This window comes from Octopus bimaculoides, chromosome 4 (assembly GCF_046866305.1).
Source record: "Octopus bimaculoides isolate indiv1 chromosome 4, ASM4686630v1, whole genome shotgun sequence".
Taxonomy (NCBI): domain Eukaryota; kingdom Metazoa; phylum Mollusca; class Cephalopoda; order Octopoda; family Octopodidae; genus Octopus; species Octopus bimaculoides.
The window spans coordinates 91,606,037-91,616,036 of record NC_142931.1 but is presented as its reverse complement, the minus strand read 5'-3'; the positions used below and the strand labels follow the sequence as shown (position 1 = coordinate 91,616,036).

Below are 10,000 nucleotides of genomic sequence, written 5' to 3'. Positions count from 1 at the left end.
TAATTCCTGAAAAAGACCGAATGGTTATGATTTGCATGCTTTTCATTAAAGATGATGTCAAACTAAACATCAACTTCTAGGCACTTTTCTAACTACTTTGTCTGATACTTCCACATTATTCTTAGTTATTCCTTTCTTAATCATGTTTTTTTTCTGCAGATGACTAATTTAACAAATTGTAACAACAGAGGCATGTGAAGCCCACAGGGGGCCAACCCTTCCACTTCAAATGTTATATATCTTTTACTTGTTTTAGTCATTGAACTGCAGCCATGCTGGGACACTGCCTTGAAGAGTTTAGTCAAACATATCACTGTACTTTTTTTTTTTTAAAGCTTGATACTTATTCTATCAGTCTCTTTTGCTGAACTACTAAGTTATGGGGATGTAAACCAACACTAGTTGTCAAGCAGTGGTAGGGGGAAGCACTGAAAAGTTCCTGGCTTTGGGTAAAAAGAAAATACAGGAGGATCAGTTATTTTATTCAACATATTCCCCTCTAAGATTCACACACTTATTGCAGCGGTCCTTCAGTATTTCTAAACCCTGTAAAAGAACTCAGAAGGTCATGTCTCCAAATAAGCTTTTGTGATACCCTTAAAGTCAGGATCTTTTCAGCACCCCCTCATATACATGACAAGCCTCTTTTAGTTTTTGTCCACTAAATCCACTAACAAGGCTTTGATTGACCTGGGGCTACAGTAGAAGATATTTTCCCAGGGTGTCACAGAGTTGAACTGAACAAGGGATCATGTGGTGGGGAAGTAAACTTCTTACCACACAGCCACTCCTTTGCCTATAAATCTGTTATGCAAATGTACTTCATCTACCCAGCCATAATACTTAAAATATTACTTTTGTTTCCATCATAATCTAATCTAAAAACATTATAAAATTAAAATATGTACTTCAAATATATTAAGAGAAAGAGAGAGAGAGAGAGTCAAGCATTGTTGCAAAATATATCTTATTTCCTTCTTTTCTAAGAGAGTTTACATAAATCGTGGTTTTTTTATACTTCTTTCATTTTTCAAAATTAAGAACAAAGTCCTTTCTTAATCTAAAATATACTCTCCTACATTTTCTACAATGCTCTTTCATCTATATGGCAGATTTGCAAGGCCCCTCTTCCAAAATTCACTTGTCCATGATGGAAAATACTTCTCTAGTACTGTTCTGACCTCTTCTACAAAATTAATATTTTTTCTGTCCAAATGACTTTGAAGACTGCAGAATAAATGATAATTAGAGGAGGAAACGTGTGGCGAATATGGTGGATGGAGAATTGTTTCTCATTGAAACTGCTCCAGCCTTTGGAATGACATCCTCGCTGTTGTGGCTGAGCATTATCCTGATGGAAGAATACCTTTTATCTTGAAACCAAAGATGGTTGTTTTTCGTCTAGCACAGACTTAAGCTGCTCACTGTAGATCTCCTTTGTTATTGTTTGGTTTGGGTTTAAAAGTTCAAAGTGGACTAAACTTTTCATATCCCACCAAACAGATAACAACACCTTACGTGGGTGAAGACCTGGGGTGCCGGTGTTTCTCCTTTCCCTACTCACTGTCTTTTGCGCTTGACACTTTTATAGAGAACCCATTTCTCATTATCAGTCGCTATTCAGTCTAAAAACGGTTCATTCATGAGATGTGACAACAAAGAAGAGCACACATTCACTCTCTGTGCGTGATTAGACTCAGAAAGTTTGTGAGGAACCCATAGGCCCTATTTGCTGACTTTTACAATGTCATGCAGGTGTTGATGAATGGTTGAATGACCAAGTCCAAGCTTCTCTGATAGTTCCTCAACAGTTATGATGGGATTTTGTTCCATCAGGGTTTGCAGGACATTCTCGTCAAGCTCTACAAATCTTTCAGGATGAGGCTCATGTTCTAGGCTATAGTTTCTGGAACCACCACTGACACTGGCTTACACTTATTGTCTGACTCCCATATACTGCATTAATATTCCTTGCACTTTCCATTGTATTGTTGCCCTTGTTGAACTCGTAAAGCAAAATATGCTCCTTTGTCACTTCCATTAAAGCTTTGAAAAAATAACTGTTAAAATCGAATTGCACTCTTCAAAACTTACACAAAGAATAAGAGAAGATAAAATTGCTACCTGCTTTTATAGCAAGTTGATGCAGGTAGTTCATCCTATCCCACCCCCCTCCGACTTTAAGCTCATGCAATTGAAAAAACCCACATTATTTATGGGATGACCCAATAAAAAACATGCATGCAAATATAAACATGAACTGGATGTCTGAATAATTTTTGCATACTGAGATGGGACTCAATAAGTAGTTTTCAGTTTATGCTGCTTCATTCTGTTGTCAGTTTTAGACAAATTCTAAGTATGGATGAGTTTGTCGTCATAAACTGCAAGTGTTATAAAATTAGATATGAATGATTGCATTTTAGAGATTAATGTTCTTTTTTTTACATTGGCCAATATTGATGAAAAAGTAATTTTTCATAAGTACATTCATACAGGCTGTAAACTGACCCATTAAAGCATGTGATTTTATATCATATTACTGTGTTGTAATGAACATGTGTATTGACACTAGCATGGATGTGTGGTTGAAAAGTTTGGTTTGCAACCACACGGTTGTGAGTTCAATTCTACTGCACAACTACCTTTGGCCATAGTCCAAGTTGATTAATGCATTGAGTGAAATTTGTTAAAACAGAAACCTGCTATTTGTGTGTATATATATATAAATAAATAACAAACGATGGATAGATGTTAATTCAATACAACCATTTCTAACAAATTCTTTAACTGATCAGTGAGCACATTATATCATTATAAAAAACCATTTTCTTCAAATGAATACACAAATTTTCCGATTAAGGACATTTAAAAAAAATTTTAATCCATGGCACACATATTTGGTGATTCTATGATCAACACTTGTAATAGAATGTTATATACTTAATAAAATGTGCATTTTTGAATTAGCCTAAGGGCTGATGATATACTCAATTGAGTTCAATTAATTGCATACATAACCTGAATATCCTTCTGTACTGATGTTGATATTCATCAATAATTGCTGTGTATGCATTTTAATGCTGATCTAACCTAGTGCCTTACCTTTAAGTACCTGAATCTTAACATATGTATATACACACAGTCAGGCAAGGGCTGCTGATAGATTGGTGCATCAAACTGAAGTATCTTGTGAGTAATGTCCCTTTATAGTAAGGAGGATACATCCTTTTGATAAACTAAGTTCTTGGGTTGATAGACTCTTGAATGCAGTGTTTCAGCACAGCTACAACCTAAAGACTGAAACCACTGCAAGAATCTTTCCTTTCTACAATAGCACTTCTCCACACCATTGCTACCACTCACAACTTAGTGTAGACTGTCACCTTAAAACACCCTGATAATCTTCATCAAATCAATAATCCTGTAACTATTCTGGCACATCAGTGTGTCCTTTGAACTTACACTGTCTTGAGACAAACTATTGCATACACATCCTATTTTCCCCCTTGAACTACCCCTCACCAAAAACACTGAACTTGTCATTTATGAGCACAAAAAACTTAAAACCTACTTCAACTGTCAACCTGCACTCAACCCAGGGGAACAAGCTGTAGATGGCCTTGTCCACTTACAACACATTATTGATGTATTACTACAAAACACCACATAATCCACGGCTTCTTTTGGTACATAGGCTGTACTGCAGACCTATCAATCTACTTAGCCATACCACATAAATCTATAGAAACTAGCACAAACACTTGACACCTTCATACCCAGCCATAGATAAACACAAACTTTAAATACATGCACAAAATACTCAAAACACATACATATCCACTTCACTACAATAACACCACACGTACTTAAATACAAATAAGCTTCAATCCAGGCAGATTAACACCTTAGAGCTACACTAACCACATACCTGCACAAGCACATGCAACATCAATATTGACCAGAAGTCAATTACATACACTATATGCATATCAGCATATGGTAAGACATGCATTGAATCTGATTATATTTATACACACAAAAGAGCAAAGATTTCAGACTTTAAGACACCTCTATGAAATTTACCTTCACAAATCTCCAACTATTGTCCCTAAAATTTTCTTTCTTACTTCATCTCACAATTTACTTATGAAATCTTCACATACATATTAACTGCTTATCCCATATATACCTACACACACACACACCAACACTGAAACTGATCATCAACTAAAATATACAATAGCCCAAACTAAACATACCCATTTATACAATGCACACAAACTATAACATGGTACCTGACACATTCAGCTACCCAGTGTATTCTGAATATGTACTCAATATGCATAGAAGTTATTTGGCCCCTATGATATGAATCTAGTCATCATCACTGAACCTGCAAAAACAGATGAGCATCCCATAGGGCCTTTTACTAAGAAACATACTTTACCAAACACATGTACTAAGTATTCATTTAAACTATGGTCTTTTCAGTTCCACACTTGGCTGCTTCTCAACCACATGGATTTGGTAGATAAAAACTGAAAGAAGCCTGTTGTATATTTGTCCCCCCCCCCCACTATTACTCGACAACTGATGTTGGTGTGTTTACAACCCTGTAACTTAGCAGTTTGGCAAAAGAAATCAATAGAATAAGCACTAGGCTTACAAAGAATAAGTCCTGGGGTTGATTTCTTTGACTAAAACCCTTGAAGATGGTGTTCCAGCATGGCTGCAGTCAAATGATTGGAATGTGTAAAAAAAAAATGACCAAGACTGTTGCTATGGTAATGGAGCTAAAGCAAACAGAGTAAAGCCCCTTGGCATAGATTGACCTTGAACTTTGTCATGCATGCACACTAAGTTATGACGCTCTGACTCACTTTCATTGCTTATAGCAGTACTTAGAAGAAAAGTGTGTAGTGTGAGGTCCTCTCACAAAGAACATTGAATTTCAGCTGTACAGGATCTCCTTGATTGCCAAGGAAGACAAAAACTTTGGAAACAGTCATAACAGTTGATGAATTGTGGGTCTATGATCCTGAAACCAAGGTTCTGTCTTCACAGTGGAAGACCCACATGATTTCACAACATCAAGGAAATCCAAGAGGATGCAATGAGGTAGCTGCTTACTATACCCCCCACCAAAAAGAGTTTCCAGGAAAACTTCCATCAATGGAAATAATGCTGGATAATGTGTGTAACTTCATAAGGAGACTACTTTGAAGATGAAATGTAGAAAAGCCAGTCCCCAATACTTTTTGATCAGGCCTCATATATATATATATGTTTGTTGTTGGCACTCTGTCACTTACGATGTTGAGGGTTCCAGTTGAGCCTATCAACGGAACAGCCTGCTCCTGAAATTAACGTGCAAGTGGCTGAGCACTCCACAGACACGTGTACCCTTTACGTAGTTCTCAGGGATATTCAGCGTGACAAGGCTGACCCTTTGAATTACAGGCACAACAGAAACAGGAAGTAAGAGTGAGAGAAAGTTGTAGTGAAAGAGTACAGCAGGGTTCGCCACCATCCCCTGCCGGAGCCTCGTGGAGCTTTAGGTGTTTTTGCTCAATAAACACTCACAATGCCCAGTCTGGGAATCGAAACCGCGAGTCCGCTGCCCTAATCACTGGGCCATTGCACCTCCACACACACACACACACATATATATATACATAATGTACAAGCAAGACATGATCCTCCAAATTGTCTAGAAGGGCACTAACTCTGAATAACAACTGACTTGGTTACTGATGATTTGTCTCATCATGCATGCATAGGAAGCAAAGTTCTATATAATTTTATATACATATTTAATTTAGAATATACAAACTAGCAAAAATAGGTGTTTTAATCATATTCTTTACATTTGTCAAACATTGTTTTGCGTCATTTTTCTTTTTCCAGAGTTTACACTGCTTAAATTGTCCAAGTTTCCATCACCAGTGAAACTGGAGTTATGCAGAAAAACAAATGCAACTGTTATTTAATTTTGGAAATTATATTTTAAATATACATACATTAAGAAAATAGATAAGAGTTACATTTTATATTATTTTGTGGAACAACGGCCATTTGGCAAAGTCTATATTTGAAACCACTGAAACTCTAAAGCAGGAGTGTTAAGATGGATCCTTCTGGTAGTATAAAACACTCATGGCAGTATCATGTAAAAGCACCCAGCACATTATAAAGTGGCTGGCATCCAGCCATAGAAACCATTCCAAACCAGACTGGAGTCTAATGCAGCTCCCCAGCTCTGGCCAAAATGTCCAACCTATGCTAGCATGGACAACAGACGTTAAATGATGTTGTAAATGGTTTTAAATCTTAAATTAGTTATATATATATATATATATATATATATATATATGTATATATAAAATTTCTTAAGATTCAACCATTGAAACAAGAATAGGGAGTGTTCAATATATTAATGGGGAAAGTCTGGCATCACAGACTTCAGTGGTTTGGCCAGGTCTGTAAGATAAGTACCAGAAGACAATCACACCAACTTTTGTGGTGGCACTGACTTGCACACTGGAGAATCCAGTGCAGTGTACCAAAGAAGACCTGGGCAATACAAACTGAGGAAGACCTGAAGTTGTAGTACCTTGACCTCGAGCATGCTAAAGCCAGCACTATGGATTGGAAAGCATGGAATAACATCACTAGAGTTCTTCATCCAGTAGCATATTGGTTGAGAGGACAGCCTCCCCTTCCAGTTGTGAGCTAGGGAATAAAGAATAACGAAAGGACTGTAGACTTAATCTAGTTTAACTCTCCTGATACCAACCTGTCCAAGAACATCCTTAGTTCTTCAAATTAAAACTATGAAAACCAAAATGTCTTGTAAATTTGTTCCTACCAGCTTAATAAAAGTTGTTTTATGAAAGTCATTATTTTCAAAATTAATTTAAACAGGGTCAGTGGGTTTCATCAGAATTATGAGGACTAACAAAGTGGTTAAATAATCTCACTAAATTAAGCACCAAATACTCTCATGTAATAATTTTCTTTTATGTAGACATAATCTGTAATAGTAAAGGATTAAAAGAAAACTTTAGTAATTTTTTAAAACTATTTTCTTTGCCATACATATCCTCTTCCTTCTAATCCAGTTTCCCAAATTTATGGAGTTGCATAGAATTCAACCTCTTGTAAACTCACTTGTCCCACAGAAAGTGTTATGTACAAAACCTTCGAACTTCACAAGCCATTACAATTTCAAAACTCATTTTCAGCATCCTATAACACTTGCAATAGTTCAAAGCAAGAGTGTAGTTTGTTATAAACTTTTAAAGTTCCAATGGAATATATATATATGTGTGCAGGAGTGGCCGTGTGGTAAGTAGCTTGCTTACCAATCACATGGTTCCAGGTTCAGTCCCACTGTGTAGCACCTTGAGAAAAGTGTCTTCTACTATAGCCTCATGCCAACCAAATCCTTGTGAGTGGATTTGGTAGATGGAAACTGAAAGAAGCCCATCATATGTAGTGTGTATGTTTGTTTGTCCCCTTCCCCCCAAATCACTTGACAACCGATGTTGGTGCGTTTATATCCCTGTAACTTAGCAGTTTGGCAAAAGAGACTAATAGAATAAGTACTAGGCTTACAAAGAATAAGTCCTTGAGTTGATTTGCTTGACTAAAGGTGGTGCTTCAGCATGGCTGCAGCCTAAATGACTGAAACAAGAATATGTATCATCATCGTTTAACGTCTGCTTTCCATGCTGGCATGGTTTGACTGAGGACTGGCAAGCCAGAAGGCTGTACCAGGCTCCAATCTGATCTGGCAATTTTTCTACAGCTGGATGCCCTTCCTAAAGCCAACCACTCTGAGAGTGTAGTGGGTACTTTTGTTTTATTTCATCTCTTTAACCAAAATGATGCTACAAATAACTCTCCTCCAAATATAAAGTCACAACATTTATTGGCCTAATCAACCCCGCAGATGCATAATGGTGAGGTAGGTAGGATGATGAAAAGTTTGAGAGACTTCAGAAAAAACTTGAGAGCTAGTACATTAGTTTTATGTTGCTGAATAGCTTTTGTTTTTACACTTTTACAAATGGGGATGGCGGTGAGACTGAATTTGAATTTGCGCAGGAAGACGATATAGTAGACTATGAAATAAAGGTACGTTGAAATAGAGGGAATGTAGACAACAAAATAACTCGATATGAGTAATTATCACGAAATGTATTTTACGGAAAATAAAGTAAAAAAACAAATAAATAAAATACATTTACAATTATCAAAAAAAAAAAACATTTACTTAAAAATTTTATCTACAAAACAATATCTTAAATGACCTTTTCTCAGAAATTATTTCACCTTTACAGGAGCCGTCCCAAGAATGAATGAAGTAAATAAAACCCTGTAGTTATGCCGTAATTTATTTGGAAAAGGGATTCGATGATTCACTTTATGAACTCGGAATTAACTACTCTGGCAAACAGATTAGTAGCAGCACATTATTTCATTATCAGCTATATTATTTGTTAATATATTTTAAATATGAGAATATACCAATGCTCAGATGCTTCGCTAAAATACAAACACAATATTATAAGCTTAAAAATGCAGTCGAGGGTAAAAACACCTCAATACTCACACTTCTTAATTTTTGAGCAGAGAAAATAAACAAAATCACACACAGAAATGGCATTTAGATAAATAAATATACATGGTTATATATCTTAAACATTAATTAAAAAAAAAGATTATTTTTAACAAAAAAAGAGAAACGATTTAAAACATAAAATGCGTCATTTTTAGTAAAAATAAGAAAAAAGACATGGCGGCAGAGCAAAAGAAAAAAGGACAACGACGGCTGTTCTACATTTTTGTGTTGTTATTGTTGTTAGTCCCAGTAAATGAGTTATGTGTGAAGAGTTATGACTGAGCTGTTTGTGGCAGAGAGAAATCAGAGCAAGTTGGCGAGGAGTCGACAGGATTGAGGTAGAGGTAAAGTGGGGAATGAGTGTCAGTTACCCATCATGCAACACACACTCGTGTCACTTCCGGATCATTGTTCTGTTAAGGGGAAACCCTCATCATGGCGGCTGATGGTGAACCTGTGTATTGTTTATGTCGCCTGCCTTATGATGATACGCGGTTTATGATCGAATGTGACGTCTGCAATGACTGGTTTCATGGAAAGTAAGTTTACATCTGTTAACCTTTTTGCAGTGTTCGTTTACATAATTAAAACTAGCATGCATCTAAACATAGACCCGTCCTCTTAAACAGGCCGCACTGTTTTTCTCTTTTCCATCAACAATTCTATATACACCCAGTTTTTTTACTAGTTTTCTGGCATCTTCGATTTTGCAATGCATCTTTATTCTATTATTTAGTATGTAATTATTTGTTTTCTGTATATTGTTAAATAAACTTTAACCACTTTGATGAAATGTATTTCTATCTAACCTAAGTGGCTCTTCTTGTGTTTTGTTTGTATATGTGATGCCCCCGTCACATTCTTTAGCTGAACCTAGTTACGTTTTATTGACATCAATACATTTCAAAATCTTTAATGTTTGCTAAGCAAATTTTAATTATTATGTTTAAATTTCATCATAATTCTGCTTTTCCGACAATCACATATTTATTTCTGCGATGTGCTTGTGTACTGTCGACAAAATATGTTGGTATAATAATTAGTGGATACGAGAATAGCAGATCGTCTTCCTTCTCTTCCAGAAATAGTGCTATATTTACATACTCGTTGAATTATGTCGTCTCATTTTCTGTTTCATCAAATTTATATTGAAAAAACGGATTTAGTCTATTTTCACATTTGTTTTGTGGCTGTTAGATATACATTATCATCAATATTACTACTACCGTTGTCACCACCACTACCACTACCACTACCACCACCGCTACCACCACCATTATAAGCATCCCTATCATTAAGCAGCAATTGTAAACAACCATTCACGCTCCTTACTTTAACGATCTGAATTTTTATTATTTTTCTAAATGTAGT

The 10,000-nt window shown here is 36.0% G+C and overlaps 2 protein-coding genes across 7 annotated transcripts in view; one reads left to right on the top strand and one right to left on the bottom strand.

The window, feature by feature from the left end:
* LOC106883147 (cyclin-dependent kinase 20) overlaps positions 1-8,957 on the bottom strand; it is a 55,783-nt gene extending 46,826 nt beyond the window's left edge. The window contains exon 1 of the mRNA XM_052967235.2: positions 8,621-8,957. The gene's annotated coding sequence lies outside the window, so the exon portion shown is untranslated. The remainder of the gene's footprint in view (positions 1-8,620) is intronic.
* Positions 8,958-9,039: 82 nt separating this feature from the next.
* LOC106875727 (uncharacterized) overlaps positions 9,040-10,000 on the top strand; it is a 95,289-nt gene continuing 94,328 nt past the window's right edge. For all 6 annotated transcript variants that reach the window (XM_052967234.2, XM_052967233.2, XM_052967232.2 and 3 more), the window contains exon 1: positions 9,040-9,168. In XM_052967234.2, coding sequence (XP_052823194.1) covers positions 9,065-9,168 — 104 coding nt within the window. In that variant the 5' untranslated portion in view covers positions 9,040-9,064. The remainder of the gene's footprint in view (positions 9,169-10,000) is intronic.